This window comes from Uloborus diversus, chromosome 9 (assembly GCF_026930045.1).
Source record: "Uloborus diversus isolate 005 chromosome 9, Udiv.v.3.1, whole genome shotgun sequence".
NCBI lineage: Eukaryota > Metazoa > Arthropoda > Arachnida > Araneae > Uloboridae > Uloborus > Uloborus diversus.
In genome coordinates, this window is record NC_072739.1 from 119,980,753 (window position 1) to 120,008,068 (window position 27,316).

Here is a 27,316-nt window from a genome sequence, read left to right on the forward strand (position 1 = left end):
TGAAAAAAAGGAGGAAGTTTTTTGCTATTCTAATTTTACACAGCAAACAGTGCTGTAATGTAAGCTTCCAATCATAACAGATGGAATAGCGTAACATAAAAACCAGCCATATCTTGCATACATAAATATAGCTGGAGTTTTTTTTATTTTTTTACTAGCTGTAAAAATGCTTATTGACATTTTATAGATTAGTGAAATATAGGAATACAGTAAGAATCATAATAGTGATTAATTCCATAAAAAAAACTAACTTTCAATGAATAAAACATAAAACGGAAAATGGCAATGAAGAAAGAGATGTGTACTATTGTGAAATTTAACTTTGAGAATGCTTGTTATTTTGAACTATTTTTTAAATCCCAATTGCTCTCTCTTTTCTTGTCTTCCCTCCCCCTACCCCTCCTTCACACAATTCTAAATTTTTATTTATAGTAAGAAGTTAGAAAATATGTGTGACTAAATATTTTTACGTATTTTTGATTTTCAATACAGAAAATACACTTGTAAGGGTGTTGAAAATGTCACTCCCTGTTTAATTCTAGTCCTACACAGTACACTCTAACTACCTCTAGACACATATCTGGACTGGTAATGCAAATGCTTTCATATTCTTCCCCACTAACCTCCTTCAACATTTAATCAAAAATTTTTCAATTGCCCTGATTGAACACTCATTTAAAAATTTATGGAGTAATTTTTGTCCTAATATTCTCATGCCTGTAGAACTGCTTTGAAATGCTTTTGCAGTTACTGATAATAAGCTTTATTTTTTGTTAATGCTTGTACATCTGCAAACTTTTTCATGCAGCAAGTAGCCACAGCACATGAAAAATTATTTGTTTATTTGAAAAAAAAAAACACTATTTAAAATTTTTATTTGCTGAAAGTGTTTTTGCTTCTCTCTAAGATCAGTATAAACGACAGAAGCTGGCTTAAAAGTAATGACACAAAAATTAATACTGAATATATTAATATGATTTACTGTATTATGAAATAAACACCTTTGCGTTTGAATCTTTTTTCCCATCCAGTCGCTGTTTGTAAAATCGAGCATGACACCATCAAAACTCTCTTTGCCACATGAAGGCATCAAGTATTTTCTATTTAATGTCTGCTTCACGAAAGCTTTTTAATTTCTGGCCCTGGCCTGTAATTTCCGGTATGAAGTGTAAGTTTTGTGCAGGTTGAAGAATAGTCTAAACATAGGTACCATTCTAGAAATTAACCACTTGAGAACATATGAGGGCATTATTATTATCATGCATTATAGAAGGCAAGCATTATCATGAAGTAGCTTGAATCCATTCAGCTTTAATAATAGGACTTTTGTGCTGCATATCACTGCACAATATCTGTAAGATTTGAGCATATTGTCAGTTTATAATACGTACTGCTTCAACCACATTTTGTGCTGTCAACTCTTTTGTAATTAAAGAACGTCAATATCATCAGCTCGCTCTCTCGCTACACAACATTTGTTTTATTTGTGGTTGAAGAGAAAGAATGCTACCATTTTGAACCTTGTCTGGTATTATGTCCCAAACTCAGCATTGTCGCATTCACAGTCCTTTCTCTTCTACGATCATTCAATGGAACTGTTGTTCATAGGGATGCAAAGGACACAACACATACTGAACAATTTTCTTTTCTTAATTTTTTATACTTATTATTTTTATAATGTTTAATTTCAGATAATGTATATTTTTCCAAGTGTTAAACTAAGGTTAACATTTATTACTGCACACAAGGTTTTTTCTTCTTCACTCTTTTTCTCTTATTTTTTGGTAAAAATTAGCTTTTTGTGAAATCTTTTTCTCAAACCTTTGTTTTAGAATAATCTACTGCATTCTTAGCTGATATATTTTGTACACACTGCCTATAAAATTTCACGAGAAATATATTTAGTACTCTTTTTGTTACTGTATTTTTTTTCTTTATTTTCAGGCTGAAGATTTTGTCAATCCAAAAGGTGTAGTATCTCTAATACGAGAAACTATTCCTACTATTCCAAGGGTTGAATCTGGACTGTTTAGTTCCTTCTACTCATACATCACATTAAATTCTGAATCTCCTCAAAAACAGCCTACACAGGAAGACGAAGCTGCCAAACAAATATCCTCAAAATGTATAAATGAGTGCCATTGTGAACAGTTGTTTACAGAAAGTAAATTTTTGAGAGTTGATTCACTTCAAGAGCTAGTAAAAGTGAGTGTTCAATATTTCATCATATATTTGTTACACAAGTTCAGGAAATTAAACTTCAAATCTTCAAGTGAGAGTAAACACTGCCCTTTAAGATTTATGTAGGGATGGGAACATATTTTTTTGGGAGAGAGAAGGCCACAGTAATATTTTATCCCAATAATATTTATTCCCCCATCAAAAAAGTTTTCATCCAGTGTCTTGTATTTTTTCCAAATCTTTATATAAATTCATTAAAATTGTTTTATTTTATTTCACTAAATTTAAGGTGTATTATATTCATTGATTTTTTTTTTTAAATCCACATGTGGTATTAATTCTATTTTTAACAGAATGTAACAAAAAGGAAAGTATTACTATTTATTTTTCTTTTTACGCAGATAGTAACGTGTTAAAAAAGTAAGTTAAACTACTTTTAAAAAATACTCTTAAAGTTTATATACCTTGGCTCAATTGGTAGGTTGTTTTGTTTAATTCATATTTTCATCAATTTCGGACTAATACATCCTCTATTAGTTCAGTTCAATGAGTTAATACTGTAATTCTATCAACTAATGAAACTATGCAGTAGTATATAACTAAAATCCTTGATGTATTTTTGAAACTTAAGAATTTTCTTATGTGTCTAATTGATAGATACGTTGAAATAGCATGCATCTTAGCAAAGTAATGAATGTTACCAAAAGAAACAATGAAATTTTGGCACAAATTAACCAACAAACATTACAAACAGCTGTTTCAATGTGTTGGTAATGTTCATAGTTTCTACAACCAAGTTCAAAACAGTGGTTAATTTCAGACTGAAATAATCTGGAAAAACAGATACACAATTCGGGGTATCTGTTTTTCCAGGATTAGTTTCTCTGAAACAGAAACAGGTCATCCTGAAATTTGTTATTATTAGAGTCTGAGATATATGCAAATGCATATGTGCATATGTAATTGCACGTTTGTCCCTCTTTTGATGTTAGCACATATAAAAACATAAAAAAGGCTACTGTGTTTCTACATGTTACTGAGGTTTTTACTTTGCTTTAAGATTTTTTTTATACTTAAAGGATATTTTTTAAGAAGTTAAAAGGATATTTTAAACTATATAAATGATGTTAATGAAAAAAGACAATTTCTAAAAAAAGAAAATCTTTCAAAAAATGTAACTTATTGCAATAAAGATAATGTGCATAGTATTTTCTGTATAAATAAGTACTTTAATACATATTCAGTAAATTACCGCCCATTAGCCAGGGTAAAGCAGAAATATGTGAAATACACCGCCAGCTCAGTCATTTCCAGCCGAGGACTGCAGTTTCATGCTTATTAGCACTCATCAGCCCGGCATAGGAAAGTGACTGAGATGGAGATGGAAAATCTCTTAAGGAAGCCAAGAGTGCAAAACAAACTGGTAGCTAATATAGAATTAGCAGACCTAGTCACTTTCCTATGCGGGGCTGATGAGTGCTAATAAGCACGAAACTGCAGTCCTCGGCTGGAAATGACTGAGCTGGCGGTGTATTTCACTTTAATACATATTTGTTGCCTTAGTGAAAAAAAAAAGAAACAATAGATAAGCTATTTTTTATTCATATTTGACAATTATTTTGACGTAAGGAAAAAATATTAGTGCATATTTTTAGATTTTAGTGTGTAGTTCCAGTATTTTTTTACATGTAAGTATGAATATTTTCATGATTTTTTGTGCATGTAATCTGAGCATTAGTTACTATATTATAAATGTATGTACTAGTACTAGTAGTGTTTGTTAAAAATTTTGTTCAATGTGTGTATTCAAAACATTCCTCAAGTATGGCTATTGTCAACATACCCTATTTTTCAGACTTTGATATTTGTATGCCATGCACCAGAATCTCCTGTTTCAATTGGGAGTTCCTATGAAGAAGATTCAACAGTATTCTTATTAGAACTTCTAATAAAAATAGTTCTTTTGAACAGGTATGTTAGATCTTTCTTTTTCTTTCAGTTTTTTACTGTTCTTTATTTTGTGTACGGCAGCTCTTATTAGAAGCTAAATCTAAACTTGCTAAATGGAAATACAGTGACCGCGGCCTATATGAATCATGGTTGCTCTGAAAGTTCCGCTCCAAAAGCGGCTAATTCAATAAAGCTAGATTTTGATCTGTTTTTGACGATTTGATTCATTAAATCAGTTGATTCAAGTAATCACTGATTCAATTAACAGGTGTCTACTGTACTACATAATTTAACAACAAATAAACAAAACAGTAACACACGAAGGAAGGAAACTAAAATAATAACAAGAATAAGTTTGTGAATTAATTTGATTTTGAATTTTTAGTTTATCATTTTAATTCATTAGCTTGTCCCTGTTAGATTTGACAAAATAATAACAGCTCCTCATTTTCTTTTCTCAAATGTGTTGTTATAGCCTATGCCATGGTTAGGGGGTTAGGCAGTTTCCTTCTTCAAAACATTTAGTTTGTTTATGTAAAATCAGTGAAAAATTAAAGTAAATTGATTTCAAAGCACCTTTTAAAAGATAATGTGTAGCTGCTTTTTTAAATAAAAGCAGTCATAAGTAATCCAAACCAACCTGTGTAAGTTTAACCAACATCTGTTAACCATGACAACTACCCTAAAATAGGTGCATTCCCTATTTGGTTTCATTACCAAATGTTCTATTTTTCTAGCTTTATTTCATTTGTGGTGCTGAAACAAAAAAAGCTAGCATGTATATATTTTGATAATCATTTTCATCACATTTTTAAATCTTAATATTTAGAGATAGGGTGATGAGCATCTGGACAATAATCAGAGACCATTTATTGAACCTTGTGATGGCTTCAGCTGCAAGCGACCACAACTTTCTGCTTGAACGCTCGGTTGTTGGCATTTTAAGAATAGCCATACGTTTGATTCGTAAAGAAGAAATGATACCCCAGGTTTGTTTTACATGCAGTAAACTTTAATAATCATTTTCTTTTATAGTATTAATTTATTTGCATTCAAAATTAGGTTGCATTTAAAAAATAATTTGATTGTCATACGGTTTTTTCATTGTTATTTTGTTTTAGATTGTTGATAAAGTTTTAAAGAAGTTGATAAGTAATTTGAATGAAAAATTTGGATGTAAAAATGAAAAAATCAGAAGTATATAATTTTGAATAAATTTCATGAGTTGCAAAAAGGTCAAAAGCATTATACACTCATGTCCATAAAGTAAGGATAATGAAGTGCAGGCAAAGAAAGAGGCAGAAGCCAAACAATTTGACTTATTTGTAAAGTCTATTTATTAAACAAAATGTAAAGAGCAAAAAAGATGCTGTATGTTTGACATAATTAATAAAAATTGCGAATTTTACTCCCTGGAGCAAATTTTGATAAAGAACCTATTTACAAAAAAACAGTATAACATTTGGGATGATGGTTAACATGGAGTATGTCTCCCAGACAATGCAATACAGGCTGTACAACGCCTAGGCATGCTGAGTATCAAATTATCAATGTGATCTTGGGAAATATCACACCACTCATCAAGAATTGCTCTCCAAACTTCCCGTAGACATGTGGGAGGGGGTTGACGGGTTGCAATTCGTCGGCCAAGCATGTCCCACACATGCTCTATTGGATTCAATTCTGGTGAGTATGCTGGGCAATCCATACGGATGATATCCTCTGATTGAACACATTCGTCTACAATGTTTGCATGGTGAAGACGGGCGTTGTCATCCATAAACAGAAATTCAGCACCCATGGAGCCCCGAAATATATGTGCATGTTGTTCCAGAATGACATCCCAATAGATGTGGCCTGTCATTGTTACACTCTGAATATACAGGTTAGTTCTGGAACCAAGAATAATTCCTCCCCAAACGAGCCATCCTGCACCACCGTAATGGTGTCATTCAATGGTGTTCTCTTGGTGGTAACGGGTACCTGGCGCTCTCCATATGAAAGCCCGGCGAGAGTCAGACTGCAAACTAAACCTGGACTCGTCAGAAAACATCACACAAGACCACTGTTGGGGTGTTCACAATGCATGTTCTCTTCTCCTGGCTAATTGAAAGCGACAGGGAGTTGGGGTAAGTGGAACACATCTGACAGGCCTACGAGCATATAAACCAATGTGCCCTAACTGTCTGTACACAGTCTGCCTTGAAACTGTCATACCAGTAGCTGAAGACAACTGACAAGACGGGGCTGATGCTGTGCTCTGTCTGTTTCTTTTGGCAGTAACTGCCAAATACCGGTCCTCATTCGGCGTTATAATTCGGGGGCACCTGTGCTGTAACGTCTGCTCACATTACCATCGTCTTGGAATTGTCACCAAAGCCAGGAGATAACACTCTGGGGGATTCCAAGTTTCTCGGATACTTTGAGCTGGGTACATCCATATTCCAGTCGTCCAATAATTCTACCACGTAAAAAATCATCCAAATGCTTCTTTTGTACCACAACTATGCAGTTATTGCACTGAAAAGCTTTTAAAGCCATTGTGAACATACTTGTTTGCCATCATTCCTTATATGCCCCTCTTTTACATTCTCGTCATTGTGATGTACTACCCGCGACATCTGGCGGTTTCCTGCAATTTGCATATTCTTCTTCAAGATGTGTGTGATAATTCTACAGGTGGAAATTTTATTTTAGAGTTCAATTTCTGTGTGATTTTGAATTATCCTTCATTTATGGACATGAGTGTACTTGCATTGTTTTGAAGAAAAAAATCAGTATATGTCAATGTATCTATAGAATTTCAAATGATTCAAACTGATAGAATCAAATTTATAGGTTTTATTTATTGAAGCTTTTTGCAATATATTGTGAAAGTCACATAAATGATTTTTTGTAGCAAAATAATACTTATCAAAAAAGGCGATTCAACAATTTGAAGCATATTTGAAAACTTCAGGGTGCAGCAGAAATGATTCCCATATTTCAAATGTAAATAACAAAGTAGTAGCAAAAACCTATTCAACTCTGATTAATTTTTGCATTTTTCAATAACTTTTCAACAATGTTTACTACTTCTGTATAATTATTACAATAATTACTCATCTTATTCTTAACATTTAAATATTTTAATATTTTTTGTAACAGTTCTTAAACACCACAAAGTTTATTTATATATTTATTAATTCTTTTATTGCTATTATTATATTTTATACTAGTGGTACCCGCACGGCTTTGCCTGTAATAGAAAATTAAAAGGCCTTTTGGTTCGCCTGTATATTTACAAATAACGTATGGTGAATTTTCTCGCCAATTGGCTTGTGCCCATGTTACCATTCCACGTTATGATAATTTCGTAATTAACTCATCCATCTTATGATAATTTTGTTCTTAAAACTGGAATAGAAAACAAACCACATCGAGTTTTCGAAAAATCTCTTCAAGGTGCACACCCCCATGCTACAAACTAACTTCGTGCCAAATTTCAAGAAAATCGGTCGAACGGTCTAGGCGCTATGCGCGTAACAGAGATCCTGACAGACAGAGAGTCTTTCAGCTTTATTATTAGTAAAGGAAAAAGATAAAGAAAAAAAAAGAAGGAAAGAAAAATTCACCTGTCTATGAACAAAATGCACGTTTTTCAACTGTCCACAAATGCAAGTTTTTTTTTCTGAGAAAAAGAGAAGAAATGAAATAATAATAATTTAAAAAAAAATTTAAAAAAAAAACAGCAACTGTCTGCGAATTATTTTGAAAAAGCTTTTGCTAGTTCGCTGGTCAAAAAAGGTTGAGAAATGCTGCACTAACATATTGGCTGTTGAGAGACATCATCGACTTGTAGCGGATTGTTTTCGGCGCAGCTGCAGCAACACTGGAAATTTTGTTTGTTGGTGCAGCTCGAAAAATGAAAGTGTACTTTGCCAGTGGACAATGAGGTTGAACGCAGTACAGACAGGCAGTAAAACAGCATACAGCATTGTAAATTCTATTCTTTGGCATCACTTAAAATTGTAAACCATACACCACTCAAAGCCACAACAGTGGAAAAAAAACCACGTCATTAGCACCAAAGAAACTTTGGTGGGAAATGTGGGAGTTATTTCTTCTCCACACCCAGTATTTGCTCTATTACCACTAACCCAATGCATCTATATGTATATGCAGAACTCAAACGGGGGGGGGTCTTGTTCTTCATTTTATGGGGACTCTCATTGTTTTTGGGTGGAGGGGGAGACATCTCTTAGAAAAACAGACACCCCTGTTTAAACAATATGAAATTTTCTCTAGATGAAGGAAGAAGGGTCCCTTGTCATTTCCTGACAAAGTTAGTACTTTAAATACGTAATAGATTTTTACTTATGAAATAAACTTATAACTAAGAAATAAATAAGTACCTTTGTGCGAAATTGTAACTGGTAACCAACAACGTTTTGACGCACAAAATTAGCAGATTACTGATTTAGATGAAAAGACATCCTGATGTCTTTTCATCCGAAAGCTTACTATTTGCATTGAAAAACAGGTTCCTTGAAACCTGAAAACATGCAGTAATCTGCTAATTTTGTGCGTCAAAACGTTGTTGATTACCAGTTATAAAACTTATAAGTATACTGAAGTACAAATTATCACGAACATTTCAAAGGTCTTAATGAAAAAAAAGGGACCTGATAGTGTAATGATACCACTCAATCCAAAATACTTCCCCTTGCTTGGTAGTAATAAGGCATGAGTTTAATGGCTTAAGAAAGGTTACATTAAATGAAAATAATATTTTTGTTCCTTTTCGTTTTGTGTTATAATATGCTCTTGTTGCTTATAATGAAAATTAAACTTGTTACTGAATTTGAAAAATGAAAGTTTTTTTTCTGTGAGTTTTTGGAATGTAGCCTTTTTTTACTTCCTTTTACCAAAAAGGAAGTATTGTATTCGCCAAAACATTTTCACCCAAAAATGGGCCTTAATTTCCATTTTGCTCACTCCCAAATGTAGGTTGAGTTTTTTTTTTTTCAACCCGAACACACGTGGATATGTGCCTAGGGATGTACAGACACCCATAATATCCATTTTGACAATCCTCAAGTTAATTATAGCAAGTTTTCTCGTGACGTCTATATGTACGTATGTATGTGCATATGTGTGTATGTATGTCGCATAACTCAAGAACAGAATGTCTTAGAAAGTTGAAATTTGGTACGTAGACTCCTAGTGGGGGTCTAGTTGTGCACCTTCCTTTTTGGTTGCATTCGGGTGTTTCTAAGGGGGTCTTTTGCCCCTTTTTAGGGGGAAATCATTGTTAATTTGATATAAACTCAAGTGGTGTTATAATTTGGCGGACACTTGGCGATATATAGTCTTTTGGTCGCCAAGTTTTGTCACCAACTTGGCAACAAATTTGGCGATTTTTTTTTTTTTTTAAATCTGGTTTTAATTTGGCTACTGTTGGTGATATTTAGAGAGTAAACTATTGAATCATATTAAAACTACCAATAATGAGAAAATGACATTTAATTGGAGTAAAAGGAAGTCATGTGATGCACACATCAGCTTGTTTTGCTTTGAATCATCTTAGAATCTCATATCACATGTTTCACACAACAGGGCATTTGTTCCCAGGAAACCATGAACTGCACTGAGGATTTAATATTCATTTTTGTTCACTTTCAGTATAATTTTTTCACATAAAAGTTTGAAATGCTCTTATTGTATCATAATCAGTAAAAATTTTGTGGAAAAATCACAATTTACTCTATTATTAAGATTGTCATGAGCCATTCTTGAAAAGAAAATCTGGGGTTAAACATGTTCTTTACTTGCTGTTTTTACTTTTGTTGAATTAGTTATTTGTTATGTGTTAATTTTTTTATGAGCATATGTGAAACGAATTACATTCTAAATACTTTAATTATTATATTTCAGGTTTTGCAATCATTGAAAGTTTTACTGTATTTAAAACCATCAGCATTATATCTAATATCCAAGCAAATTGCATATGCTTTGCATGAATTACTTAGAACAAATGCTGCAAATATTCATAGTCGTCATGATTGGACGTTGATATTTTTCCTTCTTGAACGAGTTGGCGCTGGTGCTAAACCTCCTAGGGAGTTTTCTAACTCAACAGCTACTGAATCTCCAGCTAAAGTCGCACATTCAGGTAATTTTTAATGCTTAACTTGTTGAACAGATTTTTTTGGGGGGGATTTAATATGAAAATAATTTAAAATTGATGCATTTTTACTTTTCAATGTATTGTTCAGTAATATTTATACAATCGGTAACCATGGCACATAATTTAGTCCTGGTTTCTGATTTCAAAAGCAATTTCTCTTATGTTCTACTTAGTCTGTATTCATCAAAAAGAAATCAATCTTTGAAAATATCATTAAAAGACTATTTTTAATAAAAAATCAAATCACACATGCACAAAAAAAAAAAAAAAAAAAAAAAAAAAAAATTGATATGCACTGCACTAAAATTTTACAAACTGGACAAGACTTGAACCTCTCCAAGAAACCCAAGACTCTTATCTCCAACGCACTTCCTAATTTCACCAAAGATAACTTTATCTATGAACATTTCTGAAGGATAACCACTTACCCACTCCTTCTTCCATAACTTAACCAAAAATTAGTCTTAATAACAGTTTTTGAGACTTCAGTTTCAAAATATTTCCAGCAGTAAGCTGGACATAGCTTGCAATTTTGCTTTTAGGAAGTTCTACAAACAAGCACCCGAGCCACAGGCATTTTTTTTTCAGGGGAGGGGGGGGGGGTTCTGAAACTTCAGTGACTTTGCCTTTCACTTCATGTCTTGGAGTTCCTCATAAGACTTGTAGCCCCTCCCAGGAAACAATTGTTGGTGCACCACTGCTTTCATTGGGCATTCATGACATCAACATAGAAAATGAAAAATTGATGGGGAAATTTTATTATGTGAAAACGTTTTTTCAAAACATAATTTTATAAGATGAGGAACTGAATTACATGATTGAAAATAATTACATAACGTTAAAATATCACAATTTTAATGTTGAAAAATACTGGCAAAGGAATGGGAAATGTTGTTCTCCTTCTTGTTGCAAACAAAGGTATTTGCACAGCATTTATACTTGCAGCTAAACACATTGGGATAAATTAGTCTAGTAGAAGATTAAAAGTTTTTCTTAGAAATCAAAGAAATGTAAGTAATGAAAAACTTTAGTATCAATTCCTATTGTTTAAATACTGGTTAAATACATTTTTTAACAGACTTAAGAATGACAGACATTTTTAAGAACACAGACTTAAAAATGTAAAATTTGATGCATACAAGATACTTACTTTATACTCAATGCAAGGAATAAATCTTTAAGTTGTGAATTGTGAAAAGTTTCAACCATGTTGTCACAATAATCTTCTGCTGCTCATCGTGACTTTGAGGTCACATAAAATTTCATCATATTTCCACATACCAGTGTTATTCTTTTGTTGACCAGTGTGACTTGAGTGAGGCAATACAGCTGCTTTACATTTTGGGCTGTTGGTACTCATACAAGTTCTTATTTCAGTCGCAAAATCGTAAATCTATTTTGAAAGTATAAAAAAAATTTAAACAAATATCCACCTAATATGTGTTAAATACATTTTTCTTTAACATCCTTTCATATAAATACTTTTCCTACAGGAAATAATTGGGCAGTAGAGGGTAGATAGTAAAGTAGAATTTAGTTAAAAGCTTAAAAGGAACTTATTTGCTAAAATTTTTTCAATTTATGCTATGTTTCTTCCAGGTGCACAGTCTGATAGTGAACTGAGTATTGGAAAGCATTCGATTGATAGTGCTGGGTCTGTCACTGAACGAGGGTATACGTCTGATAGTGGAGTTTATGATAGTCTTCCCGGAAGTCCCCAAATTCATAACCACCAACTCAATCTGCTTCTGAATGACAGTGTGGGTACTGATAATGATTGGACTCCTGTAAGTATGGTTGAAATTTCTGAATTCTTAAATATTTCTGCCTCTTGTGCGATTTCAGCAGAATGATTTTTTTTGCACATTGTTTTGGCGTCATTTCAAAAGTCATGTGCACAGAATTTCACTGGCAATATTTCTGAATGTTTTTCAGTTTATCCCATTTCTTTAAAATGATGGAGTCCTTAAGTCTTGGGCACTTTTCAAGTTCACCATAGTAAGCGTAAAGCAAGAAATTAAAACAACATAAAAAATTAAAAAGAATGAAAATTAACATCTTGCAAATGTGTACATCCTTCCTCCCCAAGCAATGTTCACAAATATCACTATTCTTTTCTATTTCTCTCGATCTCTCTCTCTTATTTTCTTATTTATTTTTTGTATTACATAGGAAAATTTTGATGACATTTAGTTCTACTATTTTTTTTAGAATAATAATTCTATCTAATAATAATGACATCTTATAATGCCATCTTTGTTCATCTGTGACTGACTAGCTCAGAGGCTGGCTGTGGCTAGGTTGACTAGGTAAAAATCAATGTCCTCTCATAGTCCTCTTGCCTTTGGAAAGAAGTAGAAGCATTCAACGAGGTTCATTTCAAAAGTAATGCACACAATTGGTTGACAATATTTCTTTTCCAATTCAGTACTGCTTCTTTAAAATGATGGGGTCTCAATGTCTCAGACACTTTTCAATTCTATCTGATAGTGCCGCCTCTGTTCATCTGATGACTGGATTTGATCTTGGCAGTAGAAAGGTCGATCAGATGAAAATCAAAATTCTTGCATAGTTTCTCTCAATTGTGTAAGAAAGTCTGTTCAGTAGTTAAGCAATACTCCATTCCACTCTTACATTTTTTCATCCTATCATTCTCAACTTCGATTTTCATTTGTTTCTTCTCTTCTCCAACAACTCTTAACTGCTCGGAACATTTGGAACTCCGTAGGAAGAGAGAGATGTGGTAGATTCTTTCCATGCCAGGGATCTAGCCATTTCTTCAGGGCAAATTTTCATCTGCCTCGTTTTAATAGACAGAAAATCTTGATAAACAGAAATGGTATAATAGCCGGAATTGAAAAACTTGCATGTCGCTGGGATTCTATTATTGAAAAGAAGAATTATTGCATTGAAGGCTTGTAAAGAGACATTTTTAACTAAATATACATATTGGTGTTTAAATGTTTAGTACAATACTTTTGAAATAACTCTTGCATGTTTATCTGCATGAACACTATAGTTAAAAAAATAGAATAAAATTTCTTTAGAGAACTTCAATTTCTGCAAAAATTCTGTACCTCATAGCCAGGCAAACTCAAGTCCGAAAATTGTGATTTTTCCCTTTATTAGTGCATTGTATATAGAATTTTATTCTGCATCGAACCATATGAACATAATTCTAAAAATCATTTGTAATAATTTATCAGTGTTAAAAGAGCGCAAGTTCAGTCCCTTGTATGCACCAAGCAATCATTTTTTCGCTCTCCTGTTAAGTAGTGATTATGTAACTTACGATAATCTGGCTCTGGGGCACAGAATTTTGAAATACTATTGTGTATATCTGTATTTTATTTTTGATTTATTTCTGTTTATTTTGTATTGTTTTTTGCTCTTATCAGGTGAATAAAAATGGTGAAATTGAGAGCATTCAACCCTTACCTGTGAATCAATATAACATTGTACTTCATCGAGAGCTGTTGGCCCATGATCCAATTGCATTTTTGAAGTCCTGTGAATCCTTGGCATTTTTAGTCAGAGATGCTGCTCACATTACTACCGAAAATTTTGAGAGCTGTGTTCACTGCATTAGAACCTTTGTTGAAGCCAGTGCTAATGGAGGTAAATTTTGCTTACTCATGAAATTTGATAAAGTATTGAAGAAGTTATGGCATTCTCACAAAAAAAAAAAAAAAAAAACACCTTTGTGTTGCATTATAGGGCATCAGGAAACATTTAATGGCAGTTAAAATGTCACATTGTAATTTTAGTTTTGAAGTGTCCATTCAAACAGCTATTTCCTTTGATGTAGAATAGATGAATTTATTTTCTTTTTTTGATAATGGTTGAATGTACTTTTGTTGTCCGTCAGGTAACTCATTTGATAGGAAATCAAAAGTCCGCCTTCACAAAGAAAAGAAAGTATCAAAAAGTGTTCCAAAAAGGAAAGAAGAAAGGAGACTATCTCGTCCTCAGTCATTAAGACTTGGAGAAGGTTATGAAGCTGATGATGAAGATAAATCTGATGAATTTGCTCCTGCTTATCAACAAGTTTCATTGCAGGTTAGTTATCTCAAGACTTATCTTTTATCTACCTTTTATTACTTCTTTTCCAATACTATCCCCATATTATAAATGAAAGTGATATTTATGTAGGTACTTGTGGCTTATAAAACTAGCTTTTTTTAAGTTTACATTTTTCTTTTTTTCCCTTCCTGCTAAGGTTTAAAAAATATTTTTCAAACCATTTCTTTTGCAATGTAATAGGTTTAAAGTGAAGCAATTCTTTAAGGAACATAATAAATGAATCGCTAACTCAGTCTATAGGGTTAAATTATTTGATTTTTTTTTTCTATTTGTTATTTTGATTGTTTTAGGGTATGTTTTTATCTATTTTAAATTCATTCATCTGAAGATATTTTTTCTGTTCTTTTTTGCAGCTTTTAGACTTGATGCATACTCTTCACACACGAGCAGCTTCAATTTGCAATGGTACGGAAAGTAGTAAAGATGTTGATGGAAATAAAGAGAAAACAAATTTGTGGAGTGATTGCTGGTGCCCACTTTTACAAGGTGTGTTTCACTCTAACGTAACTCATATCATAGCAGTTTAGCATGAGGGTATAGTGGAAAATAAAACAATTAAAAATGTACCATAAATATCTACTTTTTCTATTTTCAGTTGATTGATCTTGATTTGCCCTAAGAGACTGCATAAACTTAAAATAAACGATGAAATTTTTGTCGTTTGGTTTGCATTGATGAACCATTCATTCATCTTTTTTTATGCCCTGATGAAGGGGCTCTTGATAGCTCCGAAACAACTTTGCTGAGTTTTTAACTCTCTTTTAAATGCTTTTATTTGTACTATGCAGGTTATGACATTTTACTTACTCTACAGTACAAAGTTTTCGACTGCTTTTTTACAAGATTATCTATTGTCTGACCTCTAATGAGACGGAAAGGTGAACATCTGGTTTAGGGGTTAAACCCAAAGCATCTATTAGTTTATAGGGATGACAGTCTGTTGTTACAGATGTGTTAGTTTCTAAATTAAGCAGAGCCACATTTACATGGAACAAACCATGTCCCTCAAATATTTCCTTTACCTCCTTATGGAGGTAGAATCGTCTTAATTACCTGCTTGCAGATTCGAATGTCAAACAACGTCAGACAGTATTATGATATATTAAAAATGAAAAAAATACTTAATAGATTACAATTAATAAAAAAGGATAGTGTCTTAGAATTTAACTCTCAGAAATATATATCACTATACTTGCTTGTATAATTTGTTTTTACAAAAGCTTGTTAAAACATTTTCATAAAATTTGTTTTGTGAATGACCTTTTAAATGACCCATGTCCGTTGACTTTTCTTGTAGCAAATATTTTCCATATTATGATATAGCAGCCAGCCGGGAAAAGTAGACCTTCCTGAAATCTTTTTTCTAAAACGTCCTTTCTTCCTTCCCTAAACCAATTTTAAGGTTATGGAATGGTCTTTGCTTAGATTGCACATGATTGACGCGTGCCATCTTGTCATGGGAGTACTATAGCAATATTTTAGTTAGTAAATTTGATATTTCTGTCTTAGCAACATTTATTTTTCATTTTCAGTTCAGCATTGCAAAGTTTTCTTTTTATTGCAAAAAAAGCTCTATTTTTTGTAGTTACACGTTGTTATACTATAGACAAAGTATAACTAATCCTCATATATATAATTGGCAAATTCACTGATCAACTAACACTCGTGACATCACCAACAATGAAACTGGAGCCACGGCATGATGATTTGATAATATTTTTGGTAATGTTTGACATTCAGGGAAAGTCTTTATTTTGACAAGACTGATCTGGATCCGTTACCTTAACTGTTTTACTGGTAAGACTTGTTGTTGTTGCATTCCCCCATGGTCAGCAGAGCTAGACCAGGTCCATGAGTTTGTTTACCCTCAAGAAATCCAGCACCGTCACTAAGTCTTCAGTCAAATCCCTCCTGGAGAGCCCCAGGCACGGCAGTATATGATCAGGCGAGGCCTGTTCAACGGAACACTTGGAACAAGTCTGAAAGGTCTTCGACCCTTCCGAAAATTTTAAAGTTTTAAGATGTCCACTACAAAAATGAGCAAGAGTTGTTTGTTCTTGTCTGTCAAACCCAGGGGTCAGGCTGCCACCAGGTCGTGAACATCTGTACCAATGACTGGTAAGACTTATTTTAGGAGAATTAAGAAACAAAAAAGTGGTCAACAATGAATGTTATCTACTGGAGTTTAGGGTTCATCCACTGGAGTTGGGATTCAAATTTCATCGATCGAAATATCGCCAAACAGACAATTGCTTCGCTCAAAGAAGGAGCAATTCTCTCCCGTTATACCTTGACGGACGATTTTCTTGTTTTTGGTAAATGCAAAACCGCTGCACCCCCCTCCCCCCCAAAAAAAAAAAAATTAAAAGAAGTTTTTAAAAAATGTTATTGCTCAGAAACAAAAGGATTGAAAACAATGATTTATTCAACCACGGTGTATCAGGGTAGCATATTCACATTAGAAAAGCATATTAAAGGGATAGAATTAATTAAAAAAAATAACCGTACATACTAGCGGTTGGGTTGATCCCCCTACTTTATAGAAATTAGGGAAAAACCAGAAATGTGTTTAAACGATCCTCCATTTTTAGAGAAAAATTGTGGACATTTTGCCTGTTTTAGATAAAAGAAATTCTTGCTAAGATAGAAAATGAAAATGTATAGACATGTTTGCAATCCTAAATGTGCAATGTTCATTTTTGTGTAAGAAAATTTTGCGATTGTGACTTTTGTAAAGGGTTCTTTTTTCGAATACAGTTTTTGTTAAATAGTGCTTTTATTCTGCTATATCATCAATAAAGCACCGGTTTGTCATCAGGGGTTAATCCAGGCCGAAATTAGGTCCGCTTTGCAGCCCCTCCACAAATTTTGACATGGTAAAAGCGACCCCATTTACTATATGTAGCAGATACTCGTTAATTAAAATTTGTTTGAATGTATCACTATTTAAGATCTTTGATTAAATCTAAGAATTTCAAGCGCCTTATTTTATACATTATATTATTTGCTCTTATTATACTCGTTAGGCCCTTCTTAATAAAGCATGACGACTAAAAGTGCTTTGATATTACACTTTGCCAGGAAAAAAAGGCAAATTAGTAAAAATTTCTTTTTTACAAAAGTAAAGAAAGTTCACAAAAATATTTTACTTTTCACAAAATGCAAACCCTAGGAATAAATCCTGGATCAATCCCTGGTCATTTTTGCTTCCTTACATTATTCTTTTCTTGAATACGAGCTGCAATTTACTCAAAACTTTGTGAATGGTGGAAATTAGCATTTCCTGCATTTTTCACATTTTCGGGCTTTCACTGCAATTAAAGTTTTTAATTAGTGGTTTGATAATTTGTAATTGTGTCATTACTTATTTCTTTAACGCTTAGTTTAAAAAGTTGGGCTAAAACTGATGCAATGAAAAAGTAAACTTATTTTAAGTACCACATCAACAGAACGGTTGCTTCTGAAAATTTAAGTTTTTTAAATGCTTAATCCTCAAATTACTGTATTTGCATTAAAAGGAGGACTATTATTATTTTTTTAATGTTGTACACAAGAGATCAAACAATTTTTCATTCTCCAGGGTTGACTGCTGTTACATTTTAAAGAAAACTTTCTTTTTTCATTTCTAGGCATTGCTCGATTGTGTTGTGATTCCAGACGTGCAATAAGAACATCAGCTTTAACACTCTTGCCTCGAGCCCTTTTAGTTCATGATCTTCAAACACTAAGTCCGTTAGAGTGGGAATCATGTTTCAATAAGGTTTGTTTTATTGAAATTGAAGCAAAATGTGTAGAACTCACTTTAAAAAAAACACATGTGTAATTTAATAGTGCATTTTTATCATTACAACAGGTATTATTTCCTCTACTAGCTAAGCTCCTGGAGAATATCAGTCCAAATGATCCTCTAGGAATGGAAGAAACTCGTATGCGTGGTGCAACTTTATTGTGCAAAGTAAGTTATTTTTTGTAATTTTTAAAAGAATTATGCCTGTAAATTTTTTCTTCATATACATGATATACAGAGTGATCTTAAATTGAAACAATAGACTATAGGGAATAATAGAGCAAAACAAGTTTTTTATCCCAAACTATGTCTTATCTTCTTAGTCAGTGATGCCCTACTTGCGGCTCGCCAAGCTGTTTCATGTGCCCTGCTGTTATGTTCAATCAAGGACGGATATAGAAATAATTTTTGGAGGGGGCCCAAGAAATTGAAAAGCTCAACCCCTCTTGTAATTCAATTTTTCATAACAAAGTTTTCATGACCATTTTTCAAATGTTTTTTTTTTCTTTTTTTTTCTTTTTTTTTTTTTCAGGATCCCTTAAGGCCAATTAATATACTTTTAAATACAAAAATACTATGCACTTTTCTACTTTGAATGTGGAAATAAAATATCTGTAGCATTTCAAGACAATCAAACACTAAACGCCATATAATTTCACCGAGATGCTGTATAATGAGTGGTTTTCATTAGGGACATTTTTATAATAATTATGACATGAGGACAATGTTATTAAATAAACCCATACCTCATTTAAGTTTTTAAATGAATTTATATTTTAACTACAAAATATTATGGAAATCAGAAAATTATAGCTTTATAATATATAGATTTTGTTGAAGAATTATGAAGCTACTTCTTCGTGAAATTATTTCAAAGCAGTTGCTGATTTGTTCTTAAAAATTTAAACACTACATGCCGTTTCAATTAATATTATGGTTTTGCCAAGAAACTGTCATGTGATTTACTTCAATTTGCATTTTTTATAAGCTGAAAAAAAAGTTTTATTTTGCAAATAGCTACTTGGATTGAAATGACTTTTCTAGGCACATCCTAAAGCATTTTTTTAAAATATCAGTTACTGATTCCATCAAAGAAGAATTAATAGACGAATGGCAGTATTATGTTCCTTCGAGTTTGAGTTCAAAACCAGTCTGTTAAACTGCTGCTCTGGTCTCTGACTATTTGCCGCTCTGGTCTCAGAAATTTAAATAAGATTTGTGTATTTTCTGTTCCTTTTAAATAACTAAAATATTTTTATTTTCTTCTATATCTAATATATAGAAGAAAATATTGGATTCGTGCAAATTTTTGAATTTCGAAGGATTCGAACGTTTTGAGGTGTGCTGAGTCCATTTCGACTAGTTTTGGAAAATGTCTGTCTGTGTGTCTGTATGTGTGTGTGTGTCACGTCTGTGTGTGACCAGTTTATTGTGGCCGCTCTACAGCAAAAACTACCGCATGAAATTGAACGAAATTTGGTACACATATGTGCCCCTATGTGAACTTGTGCCCATTGGTTTTAGGCGCGAATTCCTCCAAGGGGGGTGGAGCAATGGGACGTTTTTTGAGTTACGTGTGCTTGCTATTCCTCAGGAAATAACTGTCGGAATCAAAAATATTTGGTCCATATGTTGCCATTAGCAGGAACAGGTGCTGATTCAATTTTGGTGTCAATAACTCAAATGGGGGTTGAGCTATAGAACGTTTTTTGTCGTCAATTGTGACTGCTGTATCTCAAGAAATAATGAACGGAATCAAACAAAAATTTATCGACAAGTAGCCCCTAGAGGGTATAAGTGCTGACTATTTTGGTGTCAATAGCTGAAAAGGGGGTCTCACAATCGAACGTTCTTTTTTTTTAATTGTGAGTGCCGTATCTCAAGAAGTAATGCTACCTTCTGGATGAAATTTGGAATAAATGTCAATCCATATGTAAACAGGCATTGGTTCAATTTTGGCACCAATTGCTCCATGGGGGGCTTTTTTTTTGTATGAATAAAAATAGCTTTATAAATGCAACAATAAGAAAAATAAATTGTAATAGACTGTCGTCTGCGTATTTCGCGTGATTTTAACTGTTGGAAAATAACCAGAAAATCGCGATGATTTGAAATTTTTAACTGTTGCCATCTTGCGTTTGTTAACAATTAAAATATTTATAATTAATTCAAGCAAGGCTTTTAAAATAACTTTCAATTTTCGCTCTTTGCTTTGCTTTTGTAATAATTCAGACATTGGGATGGTCGTCAAGTTTTTGCATGTGTAATTTTGTTTTTGTTGGGAATATTGCTTCCTCGTCAAGCATGGGGAGGGATCAGAAAAAAAAAAGAAAAATATAGAAGAAAGTTTCGTGATGGCCACAACATACTAGTTTCATGTTGTGCTAAGAAGTCAATTTAAAAAAAAAATGAAATAGTTAAATTAATTTTTCCTTTGGGGGGGGGGTACCTGCCCTTCCCCCCAAATCCACTACTGTGTTCAATGTTACTATCCAAATACAGTACAACTCCGATTTAACGATGACCAAAGGTCTAAAAAAGTCATTATTAAATTGAGGGGTATATACTTTCAATGCAGCTAAACCTGGACCAGTGAAATGTATCATTAAATTATGAAATCGCTAAAACGGGTATCGTTGAATTGAAGTTATACTGTTCTAGGTTCTGCAACATTCCAAAACGACTGATTATTTTCATTTGGTTTTAGAATGATTGTTTCAAATTTGGTACCTAACAAACAGAAGTTGATGACTAAAAACAGATGGAAACTTTGTATTAATAACGCAAAGCAAGTAGTAATAATAATTTGGTTCGCACTTTTCCTCCCCTTTTGGTGTTTTTCCTTGTTGTCAAGAAAAAAAATTTAATATTTTATATGGATTCTGGCCTGCAAAGCTCATTTTAATAACAGGTACATCCCTCACGTAAAAAAAGGTTAGGCACCACTATCCTAAGTAAAACAGAATGCTGATAGAAAGTATATCCGAACATTCATATAAAAGTGGAGGTTTCCACTCCACTTTTATATGAATGTTCGGAGTGTAATGCACCACTCCAAGTGGAGTGGTGCATTATTTGGCATAATTTTTGATGGATGAATATTTGAGTGAGACAAAAGTTTAGATCCACTTAACTAGTTTTTTCACATTCATAAAAAATGTTAAATAAATCTATTCTACGAGGGCAAATTGAAAAGTCTTTTTGCCAAAAACAGGTACATACAAGAATTTACAATTATACATAGCCTACTACGTAACTTTTATTATTTCTCCACATAGTCACCACACCGATTCAGACATTTGTCCTATCTCAGCACTAAATTAGAGATTCCCCTGTCATAGAATTCTTCCGGCTGCCTGTGGAACCACCGTCGGACTGCACTCTTGTCTTCTGTTCTGCCAGAAACTACTTCAGTGGACCGAAATCATAAAAATCACCAGGGGCAAGGTCTAGGCTGCAGGAGCATTTCCCTGTGAATTGCTATGGGCTTCCCTTGCTTTATACAAAACAAATAACACTATGCTGCTCGTAAGCTGTGGACATCTAAAGAACAATCATCATCTTAAGTAACTGATAGCAGCTCCGCTCATCAGAGTAAAAGACAGATACGGCTGGTATGGTTCAAGGAACGGTCACTCCTGGGAATGTATATGTTCACTTTGCATTCACAGCCATATTTTGGCTTTAAAAAAAAATAGGTGCAAAGACTTTTTGATTTGTCCTCATATTTTGCACCCTACTTTAAGAAACATAAATTTGAAGGATAATCTGCAAAGGACTGCAAATCAATGAGAAATACTTATTTTGCAATGGTTTGCTTTCTTATTGGTAATTATTGCCTTTCTTATTGTCAGTTATGAAGAAGCTTTTAGATGCCTTAAAACAGCTGTCTCCGTATTGAATTTCTGTTAATTTATACTGGCTTATTTACCTATTATATCTACCCTTATTTTTAAATGCATCTATTTGTACTATGATATGTATTGTGCAGAAGTTTATTTTGTGTTTTGATTACTTCAGCTTCTAACATATTTTAAGAATCAATATTATATACATGTATGTCTTTATTGACATTCAGGTTAATTATATGTGTCTTTTTACTTTTGCAGGTTTTTCTTCAACATCTTAGTCCTTTACTAACTTTACCAACATTTATGGCTTTGTGGCTGACTATTCTTGAATTCATGGACAAGTATATGCATGCTGATGGAAGTGATTTATTGGTAATAATTTCAGTTTAACCAATAAAATGAATTAAATGAATAACTGGTACCCCGCTCTGCACTGTAAAAACTTTGTTAAATAAGTTAACGATGCAAAGGAAGAAATACAATAATATGCTGACAACTTGCAGTAACAAGCATTTTAAAATCAATGTTTTCAAAAAATATGACTTGTTTATTTTTGACCAAACTTAAGTTTTTTTTTTCTTTGTTCTGAACATGTATTCATTTCCTAATTTTACTTTGAAGACAAATGTTTATTTTGTGTTACATCATCATTTAATTCAGGGATTTTCAACCATTGGTTTGGTGGACCAGAAGCAGTCTGAAAGAATTGACCAATACTGAAAGATTTTTACATAGCTATGATAAAAAATTATTTTAAATAGTACTAATAAATAGCAGTAATGAAATAAAAATTTTTGAAAATAATAAGAATAAAAAAAATGTATGCAATTTTTTTCAAGTTAATTTTGTGATTACTCTTAGTTTGCGAAAATAACATCAGTCTCTAAGAAACTTTGAAATTATCTTTACGTGAGCATACAAACACCACTGGCTTTTCACTTGGGTGTTATTCACAACAATCAGACACTGACTAGATACAGGCTCTTGTTTATAATGCTCATAATTTTCAGTGATTTTTCTCAAAGGCTAATTTTTTATGTATAGTAAATAATTATTAATTAATATGAACTTGCATAAGTAGAGCTCCCATGAGAGGTTTCTACCCCCTTACCGGTGCTGCAAGGGAGGCACTTCCACCCCCTGACTTTTCAAAATGAATAAATAAATTTTAAAAAGCAATTTTAATCTAATATTTTAATAGTAATATTATTTAATATATCAATGTAGTAATATATATGTGATCAGAGAAATATGTAAAAATTATAAATTAATAAATTTTAACAAAGACAAAAATGCATCTCAGTATTCGCTTTAAAATAAATAAAACAAAAATAGGTAAACTAAATGAACAAAAATAATTGATTAATTAAAAAACTAGTTATAAAAAAATATCCACTTACATGCTGGTGTACCCTTCTGCGTGTGAATTTGCCGGCGCCCATGGGGCCAGATTCAGAATTTTTACGCAGACAAAGAAAAAAAAAATCGCATTTTTTTTTATTTTCTTCAAATTATTGATGAGTTGGGACACTTTCTTTAAAACTACATGAGCAGTAATTTAAAACAAGCAATAATTTCTTTGTGATAATGGGAAGACATTTTTTGAATAAAAAATATAATCTCATAACAATATATGCACACACGTACATACAACACAAAACACAACAGTGGTGCAACTAGAAAATAATTTTTAAAAGAGGGAGCATAACAGGAAAAAAAATCTCATCAATTTGATTGATTTAATTTGCTCATCAAATCTCAATTTAGAAACTTGTAGTTTTTGTTGTTGTCGACGTGTGCCACTAGGCTAGCAATTTGGGGTGCACTGCTTCATTTTTCCAATTATACCGTAATTTGGTGTGAAGTCCGAGTTTTGCAGTACACACATGCCATAAGAAGCCATTTATAGGGTAGACAACCATTCACAGCACAACAACACATTCACGCAAAGAAAGGACAAGGACAGGAGAGAGAAAGTACGTCCATGCCCGAGCCGGGATTTGCACCCGGAACATTCCTGTCACAGTCAGACTTCTCTGACCACTAGACAAGGCAGGCGGTACTTGTAGTTATTAAAGCGCAATTTTAGACAGTCTTTGGTGATGTTAGGGGAAAGAACAGTACAAGTGGGACTCCTCGGAAATGTGTGGAAATTGGAGCCTTATAATGTGGTAATAGGCCATATTTATTGACATTTGTGTAAGGGATGCATCTCCAAGACTCTCAACGATCAAATCAATTTGTCCTCCCCCTCCAATTTTTCCGAATTACAGTTCCAAAAAATGCAATTGTAGACAAAGTTTGAAGATTTTTATGGGAAGGGGTTCTGGAGCTCTCTCCTAGAATATTTTTCAAAATTGAAGTCTTAAAATCGGCCAAAAGAAAAAAAAATCTTCTTACGATCCACAGATAATACTATGCAAAAAAAATAAATAAGTTTTGATTTGAAATACAATTTTAGCAACTAAATTAAAAACCCAAAGAAGTAATAACTTTTAAAGCATATTCAAAACTAATATAAAAAAAAATCTTAAAAATAATTATTTCCTCTCTAAATTGTTATTATAGTACTTTAATTACTTGAAGACAAAGAGTCAAGAAAGGAGCAAACAGTCTAATCTTCTGCAAATGAAGGCTTCTTTCTTTACTGTATGTTGTTAAATTTTATATAGCCTGAATCGTGTAAGAACATTCCAGCTTTGTAAAGTAAACAACATATAGATAGGAGAACGGTCTCATGCTGTAATAACGGCGAAACGTGCTACCAATATTGAGGTTCAATGCGTTGGTGTTGAGGGGGAAAACACACACAGATAATCCGCGGCAGCGTATAATCCGCACCTCATTAATTTAAAACTGTTTTAACAGATAATCTGCGGATATATCTAGACAAATACGATACAATTTTTTTTATAATTATTATTTCAAGCATATGCGCACAACAAAAAAAAGGGAAAATAAATAAAAAGTTATAAATTAAGGGTCTGAAAAAAGTGAGGAGGCCTGGGCCCCCTCTGGCCCCTCCATCGAGCCGCCACTGTACATATATATATATATATATACATACATACATATATATATATATATATATATATATATATATATATATATATATATATATATATATATATATATATATATATAAAATTAAGCAATCAGAATTTCAAATATTAAACAAATTATAAATAATAAGTGATGATAAAAAGGAAAAATGCAAACAGCTATTAAGTAGGAATAGATAAAGAGTGAATCCAGAGCTCATCAGCCGTGGAGGATTCATTAATTATGGTCAAAAGACCAAAATTTTTAACTATGAACTAGAAGAGAATGTTTAAGCTCCAGTACATGCAATATAGAGTAACAATGGGCAAAAGCACCACTTGCTAAGTTCATAGTTAAAAATTTTGGTCTTTTGACCATAATTAATGAATCCTCCACGGCTGATGAGCTCTGGATTCACTCTTTATCTATTCCTACTTAATAGCTGTTTTCATTTTTCCTTTTTATCATCACTATTATTTATAATTTGTTTAATATTTGAAATTCTGATTGCTTAATTTTATATTTACTTGGCTTTTTAGTTTTGCTGCGTTGCGCATCTATGGGCTCTTGGTGTGGTTGGTCTTTTCAATATTTTTCACTTTTATTATTATTATTATTATATATATATATATATATATATATATATATATATATACACTAGCTGACCCGCCAAACATTGTTCTGCCATATAAATATTTTCTAATGAATATTTTGGTTGTTAATTAAAAAATAACGAATGTATTTCAAGTTTGTGGGGATGAGATCTTTTTGACAGAAAGAGGAATGAAGTGCTGTAAATGATGATCACCGAAAAGAAATGTTTTTTTCCCTCTCAATCATTTATTTTCTCAGTACAATGCATTTCATTAACGTAATGAATAAACTTATTGTTTAATCTCTTAACAGTTAAACTTCATGCGAAAAAAATGATATATTTTTTATCCAAAAATATGAAATGAAATAAAAAAAATAAATATTTATTTGAAAGAGCAATTGAGTGTACAATATTTTTGTCAGTCCATTTTAAGCCAACACAAATAAGCTCGATGGTTTGCCGTTTTCCAATGTGAGAATATGCCATGTATAATTGTCCGTGGGAAGACCATGGTGGGCCCAAATCTAAGTCACAAACAGACATCAGTTGGCCTTGCGACTTATTGATTATCATTACGAATACATAACATATCTAACACACATTTAGACAAAATTTTTATATCATTCAAAATTTTAAATGCACTGCTTTGGGATTAAAAACAAATGCAGAAAAAAATGTCAAAATGATGCTACGCTGCGGCAAAAAGTTGGAAAACTTTCAATGATTTTAACAAAAAAATTTGCCATCTTCTTTATGTTTACAAATAAAATGTTTGTAATTAATTTAAGCAAGCTCTTACAATGATTTTCAACAATAGTTTTTACAATGATTTTCAACAATGGTTTTTACAAAGAATTTCAACAATGGTTTTGACAATTAATTTCAACAATGGTTTTGACAATGAATTTCAACAATGGTTTTGACAAATGAATTTCAACAATGGTTTTGACATTGAATTTCAACAATGGTTTTTACACGGATTTTCAAGAAAAAATTCTGGATAGGGACATTTTGATTACTTAGTGGTATAAAATATACTTTACGACCTATTCTCATACCTACCAAATACACATAAATTTTTTTATAAAAATCAGCCAATCTGTTTCAGAAGAGTTCAAACACTAACACACGACCTATTCTCATACCTACCAAATACACATAATTTTTTTTATAAAAATCAGCCAATCTGTTTCAGAAGAGTTCAAACACTAACACCATGATAGGAGATTTTTATATATTAGATAGATTTCAGGTCTATTTCTTATGAGTAGTTTTTTATAAATTTAGGATGACAAAGCCAAAGTAGTTTTAATGAGGAGAATGATATTTGCTACTAAATGTTTTGAACTAGCAAATAGAATTCTTATTTATTTTAATTTCTTGTTTTAGGCAGAAGCGATACCTGAGTCATTGAAAAATATGTTGCTTGTAATGGACACGGCTGGCGTTTTTGAATGCCCAGAAGATGGAAAGACTTCTGAAAAATGCCAAATGTGGCACATAACTTGGGATCGAATCAATAGTTTTCTTCCTGATTTAAAAGATGAACTATTTAAGCAATCAGTCTCCAAAGTCATCGAGCAACCACAACAAGTGCCTGAAGTCAAAGTTGTTGATGATTCTCATCGTAAGTTTATTTAAAAATCCATTCCTCATTG

At 32.5% G+C, this 27,316-nt stretch overlaps 1 protein-coding gene across 1 annotated transcript in view; it reads left to right on the forward strand.

The window, feature by feature from the left end:
- Positions 1 to 27,316, forward strand: part of LOC129229328 (Golgi-specific brefeldin A-resistance guanine nucleotide exchange factor 1-like) — an 86,409-nt gene that overhangs the window by 49,270 nt on the left and 9,823 nt on the right. The window contains exons 21-32 of the mRNA XM_054863620.1: positions 1,945 to 2,205; positions 4,037 to 4,152; positions 4,961 to 5,120; positions 10,048 to 10,285; positions 11,900 to 12,087; positions 13,699 to 13,918; positions 14,169 to 14,359; positions 14,737 to 14,869; positions 18,013 to 18,143; positions 18,237 to 18,338; positions 22,280 to 22,393; positions 27,048 to 27,285. Coding sequence (XP_054719595.1) covers positions 1,945 to 2,205; positions 4,037 to 4,152; positions 4,961 to 5,120; positions 10,048 to 10,285; positions 11,900 to 12,087; positions 13,699 to 13,918; positions 14,169 to 14,359; positions 14,737 to 14,869; positions 18,013 to 18,143; positions 18,237 to 18,338; positions 22,280 to 22,393; positions 27,048 to 27,285 — 2,092 coding nt within the window. The remainder of the gene's footprint in view (positions 1 to 1,944; positions 2,206 to 4,036; positions 4,153 to 4,960; positions 5,121 to 10,047; positions 10,286 to 11,899; positions 12,088 to 13,698; positions 13,919 to 14,168; positions 14,360 to 14,736; positions 14,870 to 18,012; positions 18,144 to 18,236; positions 18,339 to 22,279; positions 22,394 to 27,047; positions 27,286 to 27,316) is intronic.